At 33.3% G+C, this 23,287-nt stretch overlaps 1 protein-coding gene across 1 annotated transcript in view; it reads right to left on the bottom strand.

Annotated features, from left to right (window-relative positions):
* LOC121422517 (fibropellin-1-like) overlaps nucleotides 1–23,287 on the bottom strand; it is a 37,682-nt gene continuing 14,395 nt past the window's right edge. Inside the window, 29 exon segments of the mRNA XM_041617642.1 lie at nucleotides 1–2,246; nucleotides 3,355–3,468; nucleotides 4,358–4,471; nucleotides 4,929–5,042; nucleotides 5,557–5,670; nucleotides 6,553–6,666; nucleotides 7,126–7,239; nucleotides 7,354–7,467; nucleotides 7,982–8,095; nucleotides 8,976–9,089; nucleotides 9,549–9,662; nucleotides 9,782–9,895; nucleotides 10,411–10,524; nucleotides 11,407–11,520; nucleotides 12,974–13,087; nucleotides 13,533–13,646; nucleotides 13,766–13,879; nucleotides 14,660–14,773; nucleotides 15,663–15,776; nucleotides 16,247–16,360; nucleotides 16,482–16,595; nucleotides 19,334–19,447; nucleotides 19,567–19,680; nucleotides 20,342–20,434; nucleotides 20,437–20,454; nucleotides 21,069–21,182; nucleotides 21,656–21,769; nucleotides 21,889–22,002; nucleotides 22,665–22,778. Of these exon segments, the coding sequence (XP_041473576.1) occupies nucleotides 2,104–2,246; nucleotides 3,355–3,468; nucleotides 4,358–4,471; nucleotides 4,929–5,042; nucleotides 5,557–5,670; nucleotides 6,553–6,666; nucleotides 7,126–7,239; nucleotides 7,354–7,467; nucleotides 7,982–8,095; nucleotides 8,976–9,089; nucleotides 9,549–9,662; nucleotides 9,782–9,895; nucleotides 10,411–10,524; nucleotides 11,407–11,520; nucleotides 12,974–13,087; nucleotides 13,533–13,646; nucleotides 13,766–13,879; nucleotides 14,660–14,773; nucleotides 15,663–15,776; nucleotides 16,247–16,360; nucleotides 16,482–16,595; nucleotides 19,334–19,447; nucleotides 19,567–19,680; nucleotides 20,342–20,434; nucleotides 20,437–20,454; nucleotides 21,069–21,182; nucleotides 21,656–21,769; nucleotides 21,889–22,002; nucleotides 22,665–22,778 (3,218 nt within the window). The 3' untranslated portion in view covers nucleotides 1–2,103.

The following is a 23,287-nucleotide window of genomic DNA, read 5'->3' on the forward strand; positions in this document are numbered from 1 at the left end:
GTGAAAAGTCATTTTTACACTTACCGGCGACGTCAGCAAACAGGCTCTGAAATGTTATACAAACTGTTTTCTGACTTCATGCAGGCAGGTAGTAATGTTTAGCAACGCAATCAGGAAAGCAGCTCTGAAGAAAAAAACTCTACTTGGCTCGAGTACAGGGTTAAATTATTTGGCTAATAAAGGAAAATAAACTGGGATAAAATGCATTTTCAATGTCACATTTTACTCCCCCTTTTGGGGAAATGCATATTACACTTCTTTTATTCATTTACGATTAACTTACAATCTACCTAAAATCTACTTAAAAGATCTGCTCCTACATTATCGCTACACAAGTTCGAAACACTTGCTGGGCCTAGAGGCTAGCTTTGCAGCTCGTAGTCTACTGGGTAGCTCATTGTGTGTCGCAATGTGTCAGGGTCCTGAGAACGATTCTTTTGTTACTGGGGGCGCAAAAGAAAATAAAAATATAGAAAACAAGGGGTTTCACTACAAATTGGACTAGTTGTTGGATAATTTGTAATGAGAAATTTGAAAAGCAAAAAGAAATAACCTTGAACCTTGAAGAATAACCCCTTCCGCAGCTACAAAACAATCCCTGGATAGAAAGAAAGAAAAAATAAGGTTTCACTGAAAATGAAGGTCGTTTTGGTTACATTTTCTCAATTTTTACACATCTTCCAGGATACCTGGGGATATTTCCTGTGGAGAAAAATAAACGCAGCATCCCCATGACAATTTATTGCTGGTTGTTTCGGCATCTCCAGCACCCCCGCTTCCCAGGGACATGCAATGTGTTATTCCCAAGTGATTGAGTAGGTCAAGATGTCGTCTTTATAGTTCACAGCTCCATAAAGTCCGTTTACAAGTTTCCTCGTCATTCGACTGAAGGAGGTAGAGCGTTTACTAATCCAAACGGCATGACTGTAAACTGAAAGAAACCATCGGTTGTGAGAAAGGCAGTTAGTGGTTTTGATTCTGGTGACATAGGTATTGATTTGTCAGTCTCCTTTAATATATAATATATTTTTCTGAAGTGTTTTGCATGGGCAACTTTAGTGAACAACCTATCCTGATTTGGGGCATAGGCTCTGCGTCAAACGATGTGAGTTTGTTGAGTTTCCTGAAATCGACAAAAAACAACAACAACAACAAACGATTAGTTCCATCAAGTCCGTTTCATCATTCGACTAAAGGAGGTAGGTGTGTTTACTTATCCAAACGGCATGACTGTAAACTGAAAGAAACCATCGGTTGTGAGAAAAGCAGTTAGTGGTTTTGATTCTGGTGACATAGGTATTGATTTGTCAGTCTCCTTTAATATATAATATATTTTTCTGAAGTGTTTTGCATGGGCAATTTTAGTGAACAACCTATCCTGATTTGGGGCATTGGCTCTGCGTCAAACGATGTGAGTTTGTTGAGTTTCCTAAAATCGACAAAACAACAACAACAATCGATTAGTTCCATCGGACGTTTTGACAAGTACAAAAAGCAAACTGACTCCCTACCGGTTCAATAATTTCCATAGACAACATTGTCTTTACTTCCTCTCTGACCGTGTCCCTATTAGAATATGGAATGTGGTTAGGTTTACTTTTTAGTTTAGTCATTATCTTTCAGCAAGATGCTGTACTTTTAGCCTAATGCGGTGCATCCAGGTAGATCTGATAAGACATCTTGGTAGTAGTTAAGGAATTCATCGATTTGTTCTTTCTGCGGAAAAGAAAGGTCTGAGCTAATTGTGACATCATCAAGTGATTCCCTAGCCTGAAACGGAAATAGCTGTAAGAGAGGTGTGTTTGTTAATTGTGGTTTTGTGTCATCTTCGGTGTCGTCATCCTAGTATTCGATGAGAGTACAAGCCGTCTGACTCTCAGTATCTGAAAGAGAAGATGTGTAAATTCTATCATGATAATTTTTGAGAAGGTTGATATGGAATACCTTTGATTTACCATTTGTTCATATTTCTTCTTCAATGTGTATTTATCTTCTTGTACAAACATTCATTGGTTAATGGGCTACTTAATGATGGAGTTCAATTGTGTCCTAGATATGTTCATGTTTTGGAAAGGATTTGTGGTGTTTTCTTTAATTCACTTTCTATCTAATTATATCGAATTGTAACTCACTTGATTGACAATTAGATCCATTGAAGGCTAGGGGGCACTCACATCGATATCCATTAATTTCATCTATGCAAATGCTGCCATTTTGACAAGGGTTGCTGTCACATTCATTGATGTCTGAAAAGAGTTTAAAAAACTGCTTTGAAGCATGTTTAAGATATTGTAAAAAATGGCTTAAGGTATTCATAAAAAATGATATTACAAACTAATAATTTTATTTGAAAACATTCTTTGTTAAGTTAATTAAATCTATAAAGTGTAGAATAAAGGAAAGAAAAGTCAAATAATGCAAAGAGTGGGAACATAGAAAGGGGTATAACATTCAATACGTTCATGTTAAGGAAAGGATGATTGACAATTAGATTCACTGAAACCTATGAGGCAGTCACATCGATATCAATTGATTTCATCTGTGCACAAGCCACCATTCTGACAAGGGTAACTCTCACATTCATTGATGTCTGAAAAAAGTGGGAACATAGTCATAGAACAACAACAATATCAGCAACAAAACGCTAAAAACATGTTGTACGATAATGTAAAACTTGGCTTCAGATATTCATACAAATGAGGATATTCAAACAATCTATGTTAAGGTAAATAAATCTACAAAGTAGACTAAAGAAAAAAAAAAGTCAATCAAAACAATTATTCATCACTAACGCACAAACATAAAACAATATTGATGAATCAAACTGCTAGATTTGTCCTAGATCATGGTGATGGACGATATTTTATAACTATAATACCTATGTTAGATGAGTGATTTAAAAAAAAAAATCAACATCACTGTTATGACATAAATGCATGATATCAGACATTGAAACAAATAGAAATAAATAGTTGAATGAAATATGGATGCAATCGTTATGTATTGAAGGTCTTACCGTGATTCGCGATTTGATTTATTTATTTTGATTGTTTTACAATCAGGATGTCAAATTATTACACATTCCCGATCTTTTGATAGACTGGCTACATATTTGAATTCAAATTCCAGTAGCATAACATGAAGTTGGCTTATTCCATAACTTTGATTCAAATAAGATATTTGAAACTATTTTTACAAAACCCATTTTGTCATAATGTTTTCTTCACGGAGTTTTCACACTGTTTAAACATATTCGTACTTAATGAAGAATCCACTTTTGAATCAAGTTCGGAACTTTCTCTAAAACTGACGATATCTCTTTAAGTATGATATTCTTCAAAGTTTTCCTCTTACTTATTATGCACTGTGATCCGCTATATCCTGGTAAGCAATCACAGGTGTATCCATTAATTCCATCCTGACAAGTAGCTCCGTTTTGACAGGGGTTAGTCACACACTCATTCATATCTAAAAAAAAAATAAAAAAAACCTAGAATTTCTTTTTTGACATTTCGTTTGAAATAGTGTAGGATAAAAACAAATAGAAAAAAATAATATGTTCTTTAATTGGAATTTCTTAGAATCTCACATTGGAGTGCTGCAATGAATTCTTCGTATTTTTAAATTACATAATAGTAATGATATTACATTCAATTTAGTCCTACTAATTTGGTTTATCAAACCAGGCGTGTACTATGACATGCATGCAATATCTAATGCACAATTTTACCCTAAAAACGTGTAATATTATCTTCTTAGCGTTGGTTTACTTTGGAAAAATTGCAATATATTCACAGTGTCAAAATTGGTGACGGTAATAAGCATCAATACATATTTGGCAACCCATCTCAATGTATGTAGTCGTCTGCACAACATGGTGTTGTATAATAGTAAGAATATAATAGGTCAGGACCTAATAAATAATGGTAGAACTGCAACCAACGCAAATCCATACTTTCTTCCTGGGTTCCTTAAAAGTCCTCTTGACATAAGTCAGACAAAATGTCACCTAACCTTGCAATAGTACAAAAAAGATGCCGTACCCAAAATTGATCGACCAGAGGTGTATCATTGGTTGTTGCACTGGTATTTTAGCGTGCTCGTATCATTGCTCATCTTTGCCTCGTTTATCATTTTCCAAGAATATATAAAATCAAATGCTCCCTAATGTCGATACATCATAATATTTTCTTTCTTTAGGCTTCTTAAGCGCTCTTGAAAGCAAAATTTTCATATCACAGAAACAATGTGAATCTACCCAAGGCAGTGGTGTAAGACGGAATACAGATCTCAGACCCAATACATCAAACTTCGAAAACTAGAACGAAAGTAAAAATATCATGATGTCTATACTTACCTACTGCACATTTTATTCCTGTAAATCCTGGTGCGCACAAGCAGGTGAATCCTCCAATCCCATCCGTACACGTAGCTCCATTCAAACAAGGGTCCTCAGCACATTCGTCTATATCTGAAAAATAAAAACATTACTTACTTCTCAATGCTTTTCTTTGGTCTGCATAATTTTGTTCTTCTCTCTAGTACATATTGTGGTTATCTTCCTCTTTTCAGTTGGTGATTACATTCATTTGGTAATTACTGAGGAATTAATGAACTCCTCATATACAATTAATGTAATTCATAATGGAAAAATGACATTACATTCTAAGAAATCATAGCCAATCCCACAAATATTACATACAAATTTAACAACCTTAACAGGAAATTTTGGGTTGTAAAATGGAATCTAGTCAAGGTTAGAATATTGAACCATTTGCACATTTCTTATACAATGTGTTTTCATCTGAAAAAAAATCGTTTAAACCATAACGGGCTAGTCCATGATTCCAATTAAATTGTTTTTGAAAAACTTTGTGGTATTTTCTTTAATTCAAAGTCTATTCGATTATACCGAAGTTAAGGCTTACTTGATTGACAATTAGATCCATTGAAACCTATGGGGCAGTCACATCGATACCCATTGATTTCATCTATGCAAATGCCACCATTTTTACAAGGGTTGGTGCCACATTCATTGATATCTGAAAAGAATGGGAACATAATAATAGAACAACAACAATATCAACAACAAAACGCTATAAAACATGTTGTACGATAATGTAAAACCTGGCTTCAGATATTCATACAAATGAGGATATTACAAAATAATACTTTTATTCAAACAATCTATGTTCAGGTGAATAAATCTACAAAGTAGAATAAAGAAAAAAAAGTCAATCAAAACAATTATTCATCACTAACGCACAAACATAAAACAATATTGATGAATCAAACTGCTAGATTTGTCCTAGATCATGGTCATGGACGTGATTTTAAAACTATAATACCTATGTTAGATGAGTGATTTAAAAAAATCAACATCACTGTTATGACATAAATGCATGATATCAGACGTTGAAACAAATAGAAATGAATAGTTGAATGAAATATGGATGCAATCGTTATGTATTGAAGGTCTTACGTGATTCACGATGGTACATTATGGTATTTTCTTCAATTCAATGTCTATTAGATTATATCGAATTTAAGGCTTACTTGATGGACAATTAGTTCCGTTGAAGCCATTGAGGCAGTCACATCGATATCCATTAATTTCATCTGTGCAAATGCCACCATTTTGACAAGGGTTACTCTCACATTCATTGATATCTGAAAAGAGTGGGAACATAGAAAGGGGTATAATAATGAATATATTCATGTTTAGGAAAGGATTTTCGATTTTTTTGTTCGATTCACTGTCTAGAATTTCTTAGAATCTCACATTGGAGTGCTGCAATGAATTCTTCGTATTTTTAAATTACATAATGGTAATGATATTACATTCAATTTAGTCCTACTAATTTGGTTTATCAAACCAGGCGTGTACTATGACATGCATGCAATTTCTAATGCACAATTTTACCCTAAAAACGTGTGATATTTCCTTCTGAGTGTTGGTTTATTTTGGGGGAAATTGCAATATATTCACAGTGCCAAAAATTGGTGACAGTAATAAGCATCAATACATATTTGGCAACCAATCTCAATGTATGTAGTCGTCGGCACAACATGCTGTTGAATAATAGTAAGAATATAATAGGTCAGGACCTAATAAATAATGGTAGAACTGCAACCAACGCAAATCCATACTTTCTTCCTGGGTTCCTTAAAAGTCTTCTTGACATAAGTCAGACAAAATGTCACCTAACCTTGCAATAGTACAAAAAAGATGCCGTACCCAAAATTGATCGACCAGAGATGTATCATTGGTTGTTGCACTGGTATTTTAGCGTGCTCGTATCATCGTTCATCTTTGCCTCGTTTATCATTTTCCAAGAATATATAAAATCAAATGCTCCCTAATGTCGATACATCATAATATTTTCTTTCTTTAGGTTTCTTAAGCGTTCTTGAAAGCCAAATTTTCATATCACAGAAACAATGTGAATCTACCCAAGGCAGTGGTGTAAGACGGAATACAGATCTCAGACCCAATACATCAAACTTCGAAAACTAGAACGAAAGTAAAAATATCATGATGTCTATACTTACCTACTGCACATTTTATTCCTGTAAATCCTGGTGCGCACAAGCAGGTGAATCCTCCAATCCCATCCGTACACGTAGCTCCATTCAAACAAGGGTCCTCAGCACATTCGTCTATATCTGAAAAATAAAAACATTACTTACTTCTCAATGCTTTTCTTTGGTCTGCATAATTTTGTTCTTCTCTCTAGTACATATTGTGGTTATCTTCCTCTTTTCAGTTGGTGATTACATTCATTTGGTAATTACTGAGGAATTAATGAGCTCCTCATATACAATTAAAGTAATTCATAATGGAAACAATGACATTACATTCTAAGAAATCATAGCCAATCCCACAAATATTACATACAAATTTAACAACCTTAACAGGAAATTTTGGGTTGTAAAATGGAATCTAGTCAAGGTTAGAATATTGAACCATTTGCACATTTCTTATACAATGTGTTTTCATCTGAAAAAAAAATCGTTTAAACCATAACGGGCTAGTCCATGATTCCAATTAAATTGTTTTTGAAAAACTTTGTGGTATTTTCTTTAATTCAAAGTCTATTCGATTATACCGAAGTTAAGGCTTACTTGATTGACAATTAGATCCATTGAAACCTATGGGGCAGTCACATCGATACCCATTGATTTCATCTATGCAAATGCCACCATTTTTACAAGGGTTGGTGCCACATTCATTGATATCTGAAAAGAATGGGAACATAGAAAGGGGTATAACATTCAATGTTTAGGAAAGGATTTTCGATATTTTTAAAAAAAAATCACTGTCTACCCGATTATACCTAATCTATAACTTACTTGATTCACAATTAGATCCATTGAAACCTATGGGGCAGTCACATCGATATCCATTGATTTCATCTGTGCACAAGCCGCCATTCTGACAAGGGTTACTCTCACATTCATTGATGTCTGAAAAGAGTGGGAACATAATAATAGTACAACAACAATATCAACAACAAAACGCTATAAAACATGTTGTACGATAATGTAAAACCTGGCTTCAGATATTCATACAAATGAGGATATTACAAAATAATACTTTTATTCAAACAATCTATGTTCAGGTAAATAAATCTACAAAGTAGAATAAAGAAAAAAAGTCAATCAAAACAATTATTCATCACTTACGCACAAACATAAAACAATATTGATGAATCAAACTGCTAGATTTGTCCTAGATTATGGTCATGGACGTGATTTTAAAACTATAATACCTATGTTAGATGGGTGATTTAAAAAAAATCAACATCACTGTTATGACATAAATGCATGATATCAGACGTTGAAACAAATAGAAATAAATAGTTGAATGAAATATGGATGCAATCGTTATGTATTGAAGGTCTTACGTGATTCACGATGGTACTTTATGGTATTTTCTTCAATTCAATGTCTATTAGATTATACCGACTTTAAGGCTTACTTGATGGACAATTAGTTCCCTTGAAGCCATTGAGGCAGTCACATCGATATCCATTAATTTCATCTGTGCAAATGCCACCATTTTGACAAGGGTTACTCTCACATTCATTGATATCTGAAAAGAGTGGGAACATAGAAAGGGGTATAATAATGAATATATTCATGTTTAGGAAAGGATTTTCGATTTTTTTGTTCGATTCACTGTCTAGAATTTCTTAGAATCTCACATTGGAGTGCTGCAATGAATTCTTCGTATTTTTAAATTACATAATGGAAATGATATTACATTCAATTTAGTCCTACTAATTTGGTTTATCAAACCAGGCGTGTACTATGACATGCATGCAATATCTAATGCACAATTTTACCCTAAAAACGTGTAATATTATCTTCTTAGCGTTGGTTTACTTTGGAAAAATTGCAATATATTCACAGTGTCAAAATTGGTGACGGTAATAAGCATCAATACATATTTGGCAACCCATCTCAATGTATGTAGTCGTCGGCACAACATGGTGTTGTATAATAGTAAGAAGATAATAGGTCAGGACCTAATAAATAAGGGTAGAACTGCAACGAACGCAAATCCATACTTTCTTCCTGGGTTCCTTAAAAGTCCTCTTGACATAAGTCAGACAAAATGTCACCTAACCTTGCAATAGTACAAAAAAGATGCCGTACCCAAAATTGATCGACCAGAGGTGTATCATTGGTTGTTGCACTGGTATTTTAGCGTGCTCGTATCATCGTTCATCTTTGCCTCGTTTATCATTTTCCAAGAATATATAAAATCAAATGCTCCCTAATGTCGATACATCATAATATTTTCTTTCTTTAGGTTTCTTAAGCGTTCTTGAAAGCCAAATTTTCATATCACAGAAACAATGTGAATCTACCCAAGGCAGTGGTGTAAGACGGAATACAGATCTCAGACCCTATACATCAAACTTTGAAAACTAGAACGAAAGTAAAAATATCATGATGTCTATACTCACCTACTGCACATTTTATTCCTGTAAATCCTGGTGCGCACAAGCAGGTGAATCCTCCAATCCCATCCGTACACGTAGCTCCATTCAAACAAGGGTCCTCAGCACATTCGTCTATATCTGAAAAATAAAAACATTACTTACTTCTCAATGCTTTTCTTTGGTCTGCATAATTTTGTTCTTCTCTCTAGTACATATTGTGGTTATCTTCCTCTTTTCAGTTGGTGATTACATTCATTTGGTAATTACTGAGGAATTAATGAGCTCCTCATATACAATTAAAGTAATTCATAATGGAAAAAATGACATTACATTCTAAGAAATCATAGCCAATCCCACAAATATTACATACAAATTTAACAACCTTAACAGGAAATTTTGGGTTGTAAAATGGAATCTAGTCAAGGTTAGAATATTGAACCATTTGCACATTTCTTATACAATGTGTTTTCATCTGAAAAAAAAATCGTTTAAACCATAACGGGCTAGTCCATGATTCCAATTAAATTGTTTTTGAAAAACTTTGTGGTATTTTCTTTAATTCAAAGTCTATTCGATTATACCGAAGTTAAGGCTTACTTGATTGACAATTAGATCCATTGAAACCTATGGGGCAGTCACATCGATACCCATTGATTTCATCTATGCAAATGCCACCATTTTTACAAGGGTTGGTGCCACATTCATTGATATCTGAAAAGAATGGGAACATAGAAAGGGGTATAACATTCAATACGTTCATGTTTAGGAAAGGATTTTCGATATTTTTAAAAATTCACTGTCTGCCCGATTATACCTAATCTATAACTTACTTGATTCACAATTAGATCCATTAAAACCTATGGGGCAGTCACATCGATATCCATTGATTTCATCAATGCACAAGCCGCCATTCTGACAAGGGTTACTCTCACATTCATTGATGTCTGAAAAGAGTGGGAACATAATAATAGTACAACAACAATATCAACAACAAAACGCTATAAAACATGTTGTACGATAATGTAAAACCTGGCTTCAGATATTCATACAAATGAGGATATTACAAAATAATACTTTTATTCAAACAATCTATGTTCAGGTAAATAAATCTACAAAGTAGAATAAAGAAAAAAAGTCAATCAAAACAATTATTCATCACTTACGCACAAACATAAAACAATATTGATGAATCAAACTGCTAGATTTGTCCTAGATTATGGTCATGGACGTGATTTTAAAACTATAATACCTATGTTAGATGGGTGATTTAAAAAAAAATCAACATCACTGTTATGACATAAATGCATGATATCAGACGTTGAAACAAATAGAAATAAATAGTTGAATGAAATATGGATGCAATCGTTATGTATTGAAGGTCTTACGTGATTCACGATGGTACTTTATGGTATTTTCTTCAATTCAATGTCTATTAGATTATACCGACTTTAAGGCTTACTTGATGGACAATTAGTTCCGTTGAAGCCATTGAGGCAGTCACATCGATATCCATTAATTTCATCTGTGCAAATGCCACCATTTTGACAAGGGTTACTCTCACATTCATTGATATCTGAAAAGAGTGGGAACATAGAAAGGGGTATAAAAAGGAATATATTCATGTTTAGGAAAGGATTTTCGATTTTTTGTTCAATTCACTGTCTAGAATTTCTTAGAACTCTCACATTGGAGTGCTGCAATGAATTCTTCGTATTTTTGAATTACATAATGGTAATGATATTACATTCAATTTAGTCCTACTAATTTGGTTTATCAAACCAGGCGTGTACTATGACATGCATGCAATTTCTAATGCACAATTTTACCCTAAAAACGTGTGATATTTCCTTCTGAGTGTTGGTTTATTTTGGGGGAAATTGCAATATATTCACAGTGCCAAAAATTGGTGACAGTAATAAGCATCAATACATATTTGGCAACCCATCTCAATGTATGTAGTCGTCGGCACAACATGGTGTTGTATAATAGTAAGAAGATAATAGGTCAGGACCTAATAAATGAGGGTAGAACTGCAACGAACGCAAATCCATACTTTCTTCCTGGGTTCCTTAAAAGTCCTCTTGACATAAGTCAGACAAAATGTCCCCTAACCTTGCAATAATACAAAAAAGATGCCGTACCCAAAATTGATCGACCAGAGGTGTATCATTGGTTGTTGCACTGGTATTTTAGCGTGCTCGTATCATCGTTCATCTTTGCCTCGTTTATCATTTTCCAAGAATATATAAAATCAAATGCTCCCTAATGTCGATACATCATAATATTTTCTTTCTTTAGGTTTCTTAAGCGTTCTTGAAAGCCAAATTTTCATATCACAGAAACAATGTGAATCTACCCAAGGCAGTGGTGTAAGACGGAATACAGATCTCAGACCCTATACATCAAACTTCAAAAACTAGAACGAAAGTAAAAATATCATGATGTCTATACTTACCTACTGCACATTTTATTCCTGTAAATCCTGGTGCGCACAAGCAGGTGAATCCTCCAATCCCATCCGTACACGTAGCTCCATTCAAACAAGGGTCCTCAGCACATTCGTCTATATCTGAAAAATAAAAACATTACTTACTTCTCAATGCTTTTCTTTGGTCTGCATAATTTTGTTCTTCTCTCTAGTACATATTGTGGTTATCTTCCTCTTTTCAGTTGGTGATTACATTCATTTGGTAATTACTGAGGAATTAATGAACTCCTCATATACAATTAAAGTAATTCATAATGGAAAAAATGACATTACATTCTAAGAAATCATAGCCAATCCCACAAATATTACATACAAATTTAACAACCTTAACAGGAAATTTTGGGTTGTAAAATGGAATCTAGTCAAGGTTAGAATATTGAACCATTTGCACATTTCTTATACAATGTGTTTTCATCTGAAAAAATCGTTTAAACCATGACGGGCTAGTCCATGATTCCAATTAAATTGTTTTTGAATAACTTTGTGGTATTTTCTTCAATTCAATGTCTATTAGATTATACCGAATTTAAGGCTTATTTGATGGACAATTAGTTCCGTTGAAGCCATTGAGGCAGTCACATCGATATCCATTAATTTCATCTGTGCAAATGCCACCATTTTGACAAGGGTTACTCTCACATTCATTGATATCTGAAAAGAGTGGGAACATAGAAAGGGGTATAAAAAGGAATATATTCATGTTTAGGAAAGGATTTTCGATTTTTTGTTCAATTCACTGTCTAGAATTTCTTAGAACCCTCACATTGGAGTGCTGCAATGAATTCTTCGTATTTTTGAATTACATAATGGTAATGATATTACATTCAATTTAGTCCTACTAATTTGGTTTATCAAACCAGGCGTGTACTATGACATGCATGCAATTTCTAATGCACAATTTTACCCTAAAAACGTGTGATATTTCCTTCTGAGTGTTGGTTTATTTTGGGGGGAAATTGCAATATATTCACAGTGCCAAAAATTGGTGACAGTAATAAGCATCAATACATATTTGGCAACCCATCTCAATGTATGTAGTCGTCGGCACAACATGGTGTTGTATAATAGTAAGAAGATAATAGGTCAGGACCTAATAAATAAGGGTAGAACTGCAACGAACGCAAATCCATACTTTCTTCCTGGGTTCCTTAAAAGTCCTCTTGACATAAGTCAGACAAAATGTCACCTAACCTTGCAATAGTACAAAAAAGATGCCGTACCCAAAATTGATCGACCAGAGGTGTATCATTGGTTGTTGCACTGGTATTTTAGCGTGCTCGTATCATCGTTCATCTTTGCCTCGTTTATCATTTTCCAAGAATATATAAAATCAAATGCTCCCTAATGTCGATACATCATAATATTTTCTTTCTTTAGGTTTCTTAAGCGTTCTTGAAAGCCAAATTTTCATATCACAGAAACAATGTGAATCTACCCAAGGCAGTGGTGTAAGACGGAATACAGATCTCAGACCCAATACATCAAACTTCGAAAACTAGAACGAAAGTAAAAATATCATGATGTCTATACTTACCTACTGCACATTTTATTCCTGTAAATCCTGGTGCGCACAAGCAGGTGAATCCTCCAATCCCATCCGTACACGTAGCTCCATTCAAACAAGGGTCCTCAGCACATTCGTCTATATCTGAAAAATAAAAACATTACTTACTTCTCAATGCTTTTCTTTGGTCTGCATAATTTTGTTCTTCTCTCTAGTACATATTGTGGTTATCTTCCTCTTTTCAGTTGGTGATTACATTCATTTGGTAATTACTGAGGAATTAATGAGCTCCTCATATACAATTAAAGTAATTCATAATGGAAAAAATGACATTACATTCTAAGAAATCATAGCCAATCCCACAAATATTACATACAAATTTAACAACCTTAACAGGAAATTTTGGGTTGTAAAATGGAATCTAGTCAAGGTTAGAATATTGAACCATTTGCAATGTGTTTTCATCTGAAAAAAAATCGTTTAAACCATAACGGGCTAGTCCATGATTCCAATTAAATTGTTTTTGAAAAACTTTGTGGTATTTTCTTTAATTCAAAGTCTATTCGATTATACCGAAGTTAAGGCTTACTTGATTGACAATTAGATCCATTGAAACCTATGGGGCAGTCACATCGATACCCATTGATTTCATCTATGCAAATGCCACCATTTTTACAAGGGTTGGTGCCACATTCATTGATATCTGAAAAGAATGGGAACATAGAAAGGGGTATAACATTCAATACGTTCATGTTTAGGAAAGGATTTTCGATATTTTTAAAAATTCACTGTCTGCCCGATTATACCTAATCTATAACTTACTTGATTGACAATTAGATCCATTGAAACCTATGGGGCAGTCATATCGATATCCATTGATTTCATCTGTGCACAAGCCGCCATTCTGACAAGGGTTACTCTGACATTCATTGATGTCTGGAAAGAGTGGGAACATAATAATAGAACAACAACAATATCAACAAAACGCTATAAAACATGTTGTACGATAATGTAAAACCTGGCTTCAGATATTCATACAAATGAGGATATTACAAAATAATACTTTTATTCAAACAATCTGTGTTCAGCTAAATAAATCTACAAAGTAGAATAAAGAAAAAAAAAGTCAATCAAAACAATTATTCATCACTAACGCAAAAACATAAAACAATATTGATGAATCAAACTGCTAGATTTGTCCTAGATCATGGTCATGGACGGGATTTTAAAACTATAATACCTATGTTTGATGAGTGATTTAAAAAAAAAACAACATCACTGTTATGACATAAATGCATGATATCAGACGTTGAAACAAATAGAAATAAATAGTTGAATAAAATATGGATGCAATCGTTATGTATTTGAAGGTCTTACGTGATTCGCGATTTGATTTATTTATTTTGATTGTTTTACAATCAGGATGTCAAATTATTACACATTCCCGATCTTTTGATAGACTGGCTACATATTTGAATTCAAATTCCAGTGGCATAAAATGAAGTTGGCTTATTCCATAACTTTGATTCAAATAACATATTTGAAACTATTTTTACAAAACCCATTTTGTCATAATGCTTTCTTCACGGAGTTTTCACACTGTTTAAACATATTCGTACTTGATGAAGAATCCACTTTTGAATCAAGTTCGGAACTTTCTCTAAAACTGACGATATCTCTTTAAGTATATGATATTCTTCAAAGTTTTCCTCTCACTTATTATGCATCGTGATCCGTTATATCCTGGTAAGCAATCACAGGTGTATCCATTGATTCCATCCTGACAAGTAGCTCCGTTTTGACAGGGGATACTCACACACTCATTCATGTCTAAAAAAAAGAACAAAAATAGAAAAGAACAAAGAAAAGGAATAGATTAGACATTTTTTTAAATAGTCTAGGATAAAAACAAATAGAAAAAAATATGTTCTTTAATTGGGATTTCGTAGAAACTCTCGTTGGAGTGCTGCAACGTATTCTTCGTAATTTTTTAATTACATAATGGTAATGATATTAATTGATTCCTACTAATTTGGTTTATCAAACCTGGTGTGTACTATTACATGCCTACACTATCTAATGCACAATTTTACCCTCAAAACGTGTAATATTATCTTCTTAGCGTTGGTTCGCTTTGGAAAAATTGCAATATATTCACAGTGCCACAAATTGGTGATGGTAATAAGCATCAATACATATTTGGCAACCCATCTACATGTATGTAGTTGTCGGAAAAGCATGGTGTTGCAATATTGTAAAGATAATAGGTCAGGGCCTAACAAATAATGGTAGAGCTGCAACCAACGCAAATCCATACTTTCTCACCGGGTTCCTTAATAGTCTTCTTGACATAAGTCAGACAAAATGTCACCCAACCTTGCAATAGTACAAAAAAGATCCCGTACTCAAAATTGATCGACCAGAGATGCATCATTGGTTGTTGCACTGGCATTTGAGCATGCTGGTATCATTGCTCATCTTTGCCTCGTTTATCATTTTCCAAGAATATATAAAATCAAATGCTCCCTAATGTCGATACATCATAATATTTTCTTTCTTTAGGTTTCTTAAGCGTTCTTGAAAGCCAAATTTTCATATCACAGAAACAATGTGAATCTACCCAAGGCAGTGGTGTAAGACGGAATACAGATCTCAGACCCAATACATCAAACTTCGAAAACTAGAACGAAAGTAAAAATATCATGATGTCTATACTTACCTACTGCACATTTTATTCCTGTAAATCCTGGTGCGCACAAGCAGGTGAATCCTCCAATCCCATCCGTACACGTAGCTCCATTCAAACAAGGGTCCTCAGCACATTCGTCTATATCTGAAAAATAAAAACATTACTTACTTCTCAATGCTTTTCTTTGGTCTGCATAATTTTGTTCTTCTCTCTAGTACATATTGTGGTTATCTTCCTCTTTTCAGTTGGTGATTACATTCATTTGGTAATTACTGAGGAATTAATGAGCTCCTCATATACAATTAATGTAATTCATAATGGAAAAAATGACATTACATTCTAAGAAATCATAGCCAATCCCACAAATAGTACATACAAATTTAACAACCTTAACAGGGAATTGGTATCAGGAAACTTTGGGCCGTAACAAGGAATTTAGTCAAGGTTCAAATATTTAACCATTTTCACATTTCTTATACAATTTGTTTTCAACTGAAAAAATCGTTCAAAGGAAAATGGGCTAGTCCATGATTCCAATTATCACGTTTTTGAAAAACTCGGTGGTATTTTCTTTAATTCAATGTCTATTCGATAATGCCCAATTCATAACTTACTTGATTCGCAATTAGATCCGTTGAAGCCATGGAGACAGTCACATCGATATCCATTGATTAGGTCTATGCAAATACCACCATTTCGACAGGGGTTGCTGCCGCATTCATTGATATCTAAAAAAAGTGGGAACATAGAAAGGCGTATAAAATTCAATACGTTCATGTTAAGGAAAGCATTTTCGATATTTTTTTCAAAATTCACGGTCTACCCGATTATACCGAATCTATAACTTACTTGATTGACAATTAGATTCACTGAAACCTATGGGGCAGTCACATCGATATCCATTGATTTCATCTGTGCACAAGCCACCATTCTGACAAGGGTTACTGCCACATTCATTGATGTCTGAAAAGAGTGGGAACATAGTCATAGAACAACAATGATATCAACAACAAAACGTTATAAAACATATTGTACGATAATGGAAAACCTGGCTTCAGATATTCATACAAATGAGGATATTACAAAATAATAGTTTAATTTAATAACAATCTATGTTGATTTAAATACATCTACAAAGTAGAATAAAGGAAAGAAAAGTCAAACAAAACAATTATTCATCACTTACGCACAAACAAAAAACAATATTGATGAATCAAACTGCTTTATTTGTCCTAGATCATGGTCATGGACGTGATCTTAAAACTAAATAATACCTATGTTAAATGAGTAATTAAAAAAATTAACATCACTGTAATGACATAAAATAATGCATGATATCAGACATTGCAAGAAAAAAATAAATGAAAAAAAGGTGCAATCCGATGTAACTGTTTTGAATGTGAAAGTCTAACGTGATTCGCGATTCAATTTATTTATTTTAATTATTTTAGAATTAGGATCAAACTATTACATATTACCAAACTTTTGACAGACTGGCTCGAATACTAAGAAATTGGCAAGACATTAATATGGGGATCAAATATTTGAATGTGGCGTAATTCGTGCACTTGCCACCCAATGCTACTTTTCTTCGACTTTCCATCACCACTTTGTACCCGATGGACAATGACACGTAAATCTGTTAACCATATCTATACAAAATCCTCCATTTTGACAAGGGCTGCTTGCACATTAGTTTATATCTGAAATTAAGATTGTAACAAGTTAAAAATTGTTGTTGTCTGATATTTTAGATGCCAGATTGAGACTTCGCACATACCACAGATGACAAAACTCATTATTATGGACCCCTACGAAAAAAGTGTTTGCTGATAGGGTCAGCAAGAGTGCTAAATAAATATCTTTAAAAAAATACCACTGCGCTGCCGCCACCACCACCACTGTCATCATTACCAGAATCCACATGTGAAAGGAAAACCACATATTTAAATTCAAATTTTGATATTACAAAATGAAGAAGGCTTATTCCATAACTTTTATTCAAGTAAGATATTTGAAACCATTTATACTAAAAACTTTCTGTCATAATGTTTTCTTCACGTAGTTTTCAAACTGTTTATACCTGTTCGTATTTAATTAAGTATGCACTTTTGTATCAGGTTTGGAGCTTTCTTATAACGGACGATATCTCTTTATTTATATGATATTCTTCAAAGATTTCCTCTTACTTATTACGCATTGTGATCCGGTATATCCTGGTAAGCAGTCACAGGTGTATTCATTGATTCCATCCTGACAGGTAGCTCCGTTTTGACAGGGGTTACTTCCACACTCATTCGTATCTAAAAAAAAATGTATATATTAGACATTTCGTTTTACATAGTCTATATAGCACAAAACATTATAAGAAAAATATATTTTCTTTAATTCCAATTTCGTTGAAACTCTCGTTAGAACGATGCAATGTTTTCTTCGTACTTTTTTTTTATTACACAATGGTAATATGATATTACATTTAAATTGTTCTTACAAATTTGGTTGATTAAACCTGGCGTAATAATTTTTAATTTTGGACAATTGCAATATATTCTCAGTGCCAAAATCTGGTGACAAAATAAACATCAAGACATCTTTGTGAACCCATCTATGTAGTCGTCGGCACAGCATGGTGTCGCAATTTAGAAAGATAATAGGTCAGGGCCTAATAAATAATGGTAGAGCTGAAACCAATGCAAATATTGAACACTTTTTCTGCATCAGGAAAACTTAAATGGGTACCTTTAAAGTCTTCTTGACGTAAGTCATAAAAAATGTCACCCAACCTTGCAATAGTACAAAAAAGATGCCGTACCCAAAATTGATCGACCAGAGGTGTATCATTGGTTGTTGCACTTGCATTTGAGCATGCTCTTATCATTGCTCATCTTTGCCTCGTTTATCATATTCCAAGAATATAAAATATCAAATGTTGTTAAATTCTAATCTTCTCTCTACGTATCTTAAAAGTTCTTAAAAGCCAAACTTGTATATCACAGAATCAATTTATGTGAATCTACTAACGACAGTGGTGTAAAACGAAATACAGATCTCAAACCACATGCATCAAAATTTGAAAACTAAAACGAAAGTAAACAAATATTCTAATGTCTATACTTACCTACTGCACATGTTATTCCTGTAAATCCTGGTGCACACGAGCAGGTGAATCCTCCAATCCCATCCGTACACGTAGCTCCATTAAAACAAGGGTCCTGAGCACATTCGTCTATATCTGAAAAATAAAAAAGATTACATACCCAATTGCTTTCTTTGGTCTGTATAAGTTTGTTCCTCTCTCTAGTACATATTGTGGTTATTTTCCTCTTTCTCAGTTGCTAATTACATTCATTTGGTAATTACTGAGGAATTAATGAACTCCTCATATACAATTAAAGTAATTCATAATGGAAAAATGACATTACATTCTAAGAAATCATAGCCAATCCCACAAATATTACATACAAATTCAACAACCTTAACAGGGAATTGGTATCAGGAAACTTTGGGCTGTAACAAGGAATTTAGTCAAGGTTCAAATATTTAACCATTTTCACATTTCTTATACAATGTATTTTCATCTGAAAAAAATCGTTCAAAGGAAAATGGGCTAGTCCATGATTCCAATTATCACGTTTTTGAAAAACTTAGTGATATTTTCTTTAATTCAATGTCTATTCGATTATACCGAATTTAAAGCTTACTTGATTGACAATTAGTTCCGTTGAAGCCATTGAGGCAGTCACATCGATATCCATTGATTTCATCTGTGCAAATGCCACCATTTTGACAAGGGTTACTCTCACATTCATTGATATCTGAAAAGAGTGGGAACATAGGAAGGGGTATAAAAATGAATATATTTATGTTTAGGAAAGGATTTTCGATTTTTTCTTCAATTCACTGTCTACCCCATTATACCGAATCTATAACTTACTTGATTGACAATAAGATTCACTGAAACCTATGGGGCAGTCACATCGATATCCATTGATTAAGTCTGTGCAAATGCCGCCATTCTGACAAGGGTTACTGCCACATTCATTGATGTCTGAAAAGAGTTTAAAAAAAAGCGATGTGATGCATGTCCTGGTTTAAGATATTTATAGAAAAAATGATATTACAAATAATAATTTCATTTTATAACATTATTTGTTAAGGTAACTAAAGTCTATAAAGTAGAATAAAGGGAAAAAAGTCAAATATAAAACAATTATTAATCACACGCGCAAGAACACACCCTATATTGATAAATCAAACTTTACCGGTTTTGTCCTTGATCATGGTCAGGGACGTTATTTTAAAACTAAATCTGGGCTAGGTTAGGTGTGATGTCAAAAATTAACATCACATTTATGACCTAAATGCATGATATCAGACATGTCAAAATATTAACAATTAACGAACTCTGCACTGCCGCCACCACCACCATCATCATCAGAATCACCATGTGAAAGGATAACCACATATTCAAATTCATATTTTGATATCACAACATGAAGATGGCTATTCCATAACTTTTATTCAAGTAAGATATTTGAAACCGTTTATACGAAAAACTTTCTGTCATAATGCTTTCTTCACGTACTTTTCAAACTGTTTATACATGTTCGTATTTAATTAAGTATGCACTTTTGTATCAGGTTCGGAGTTTTCTTAAAACGGACGATATCTCTTTATGTATATGATATTCTTCAAAGTTTTCCTCTTACTTATTACGCATCGTGATCCGGTATATCCTGGTAAGCAGTCACAGGTGTATTCATTGATTCCATCCTGACAGGTAGCTCCGTTTTCACAGGGGTACTTGCACACTCATTCATATCTAAAAAAATATATAAATATTAGACATTTTGTTTTACATAGTCTATATAGGACAAAATATTATAAGATAAATGTATATTCTTTAATTGCAATTTCGTTGAAACTCTCGTTGGAACGATGCAATGTTTTCTTCGTCCTTTTTTTTTATTACACAATGGTAATATGATATTACATTTAAATTGTTCTTACTAATTTTGTTGATTAAACACCTTATCTGCATCAGAAAACTTAAAAAATTTCCGCATCAGAAAACGTAAATGGGTACCTTTAAAGTCTTCTTGACGTAAGTTTGACAAAATATTTCCTTCTCTTGAAATAGTTCAAAAAGATGTCGTACTCAAAATTGATCGACCAGAGATGTATCATTGGTTGTTGTTCTGGCAATTGATCATGATCTTCTTCCAAGAAGATACAAAAATCAAATGTTGTCAAATTCTAATCTTCTCTCTACGCATCTTAAGAATTCTTAAGATGCCAAACTTGCATATCGCAGAAACAATTTATGTGAATCTACCAACGACAGTGGAGTAAGACGAAATACAGATCTCACACCAAATACATCAAAATTTGAAAATTAAAACGAAAGTAAACAAATATCCTATTGTCTAAACTTACCTACTGCACATGTTATTCCTGTAAATCCTGGAGCACACGAGCAAGTGAATCCTCCAATCCCATCCGTACACGTAGCTCCATTAAAACAAGGGTCCTTAGCACATTCGTCTATATCTGAAAAATAAAAAAGATTACATACCCAATTGCTTTCTTTGGTCTGCATAAGTTTGTACCTCTCTCTAGTACATATTGTGGTTATCTTCCTCCTTTCAGCTGATAATTACATTCATTTGGTAATTATTGAAGAATTAAATAACTTCTCATATACAATTGAAGTAATTTATAATGAAAAAATGACATTACATTCTAAGAAATCATAGCCAATTCCATAAATACTACATACAAATTCAACAACCTTAATAGTGAATTGGTAACAGGAAATTTTGAGCTGTAAAATGATGTTGAATTGAGGTTATAACATTGAACAATTTTCACGTTTCTTATACAATGTGTTTTCATTTTTAAAAAACAAACATTCAAAGCATAATGGGCTAGTCCATGATTCCAATTTTCCCGTTTTTTGAAAAAACTTTGTGGTATTTTCTTTAATTCAATGTCTATTCGATTATACCGAATTTAAAGCTTACTTGATTGACAATTAGTTCCGTTGAAGCCATTGAGGCAGTCACATCGATATCCATTGATTTCATCTGTGCAAATGCCACCATTTTGACAAGGGTTACTCTCACATTCATTGATATCTGAAAAGAGTGGGAACATAGGAAGGGGTATAAAAATGAATATATTTATGTTTAGGAAAGGATTTTCGATTTTTTCTTCAATTCACTGTCTACCCCATTATACCGAATCTATAACTTACTTGATTGACAATAAGATTCACTGAAACCTATGGGGCAGTCACATCGATATCCATTGATTAAGTCTGTGCAAATGCCGCCATTCTGACAAGGGTTACTGCCACATTCATTGATGTCTGAAAAGAGTTTAAAAAAAGCGATTTGATGCATGTCCTGGTTTAATATATTTATAGAAAAAATGATATTACAAATAATAATTTCATTTTATAACATTATTTGTTAAGGTAACTAAAGTCTATGAAGTAGAATAAAGGGAAAAAAGTCAAATATAAAACAATTATTAATCACACGCGCAAGAACACACCCTATATTGATAAATCAAACTTTACCGGTTTTGTCCTTGATCATGGTCAGGGACGTTATTCTAAAACTAATTCTGGGCTAGGTTAGGTGTGTGATGTCAAAAATTAACATCACATTTATGACCTAAATGCATGATATCAGACATGTCAAAATATTAACAATTAACGAACTCTGCACTGCCGCCACCACCACCATCATCATCAGAATCACCATGTGAAAGGATAACCACATATTCAAATTCATATTTTGATATCACAACATGAAGATGGCTATTCCATAACTTTTATTCTAGTAAGATATTTGAAACCGTTTATACGAAAAACTTTCTGTCATAATGCTTTCTTCACGTACTTTTCAAACTGTTTATACATGTTCGTATTTAATTAAGTATGCACTTTTGTATCAGGTTCGGAGTTTTCTTAAAACGGACGATATCTCTTTATGTATATGATATTCTTCAAAGTTTTCCTCTTACTTATTACGCATTGTGATCCGGTATATCCTGGTAAGCAGTCACATGTGTATTCATTGATTCCATCCTGACAGGTAGCTCCGTTTTGACAGGGGTTACTTGCACACTCATTCATATCTAAAAAATATATAAATATTAGACATTTCGTTTTACATAGTCTATATAGGACAAAATATTATAAGAAAAATGTATTTTCTTTAATTGCAATTTCGTTGAAACTCTCGTTGGAACGATGCAATGTTTTCTTCGTACTTTTTTTTTATTACACAATGGTAATATGATATTACATTTAAATTGTTCTTACAAATTTGGTTGATTAAACCTGGCGTGTACCATGACATGAATAGAATATCTTATGCAAAATTTTACTCCCAAAGTGCCATATAATATTTAGCGTTGGTTTGCTTTTGGAAAATTGCAATATATTCACAGTGCCAAAATTTGGTTACGAATATAAACATCAAGACATCTTTGGGAACCCATCTATGTAGTCGTCGGCACAGCATGGTGTTGCAATTGTAGGAAGATAATAGGGCAGGGCCTAATGAATAATGGTAGAGCTGCAATCAACGCAAATAAACACCTTATCTGCATCAGAAAACTTAAATGGGTACCTTTAAAGTCTT

Source organism: Lytechinus variegatus, chromosome 10, assembly GCF_018143015.1.
Source record: "Lytechinus variegatus isolate NC3 chromosome 10, Lvar_3.0, whole genome shotgun sequence".
NCBI classification, from domain to species: domain Eukaryota; kingdom Metazoa; phylum Echinodermata; class Echinoidea; order Temnopleuroida; family Toxopneustidae; genus Lytechinus; species Lytechinus variegatus.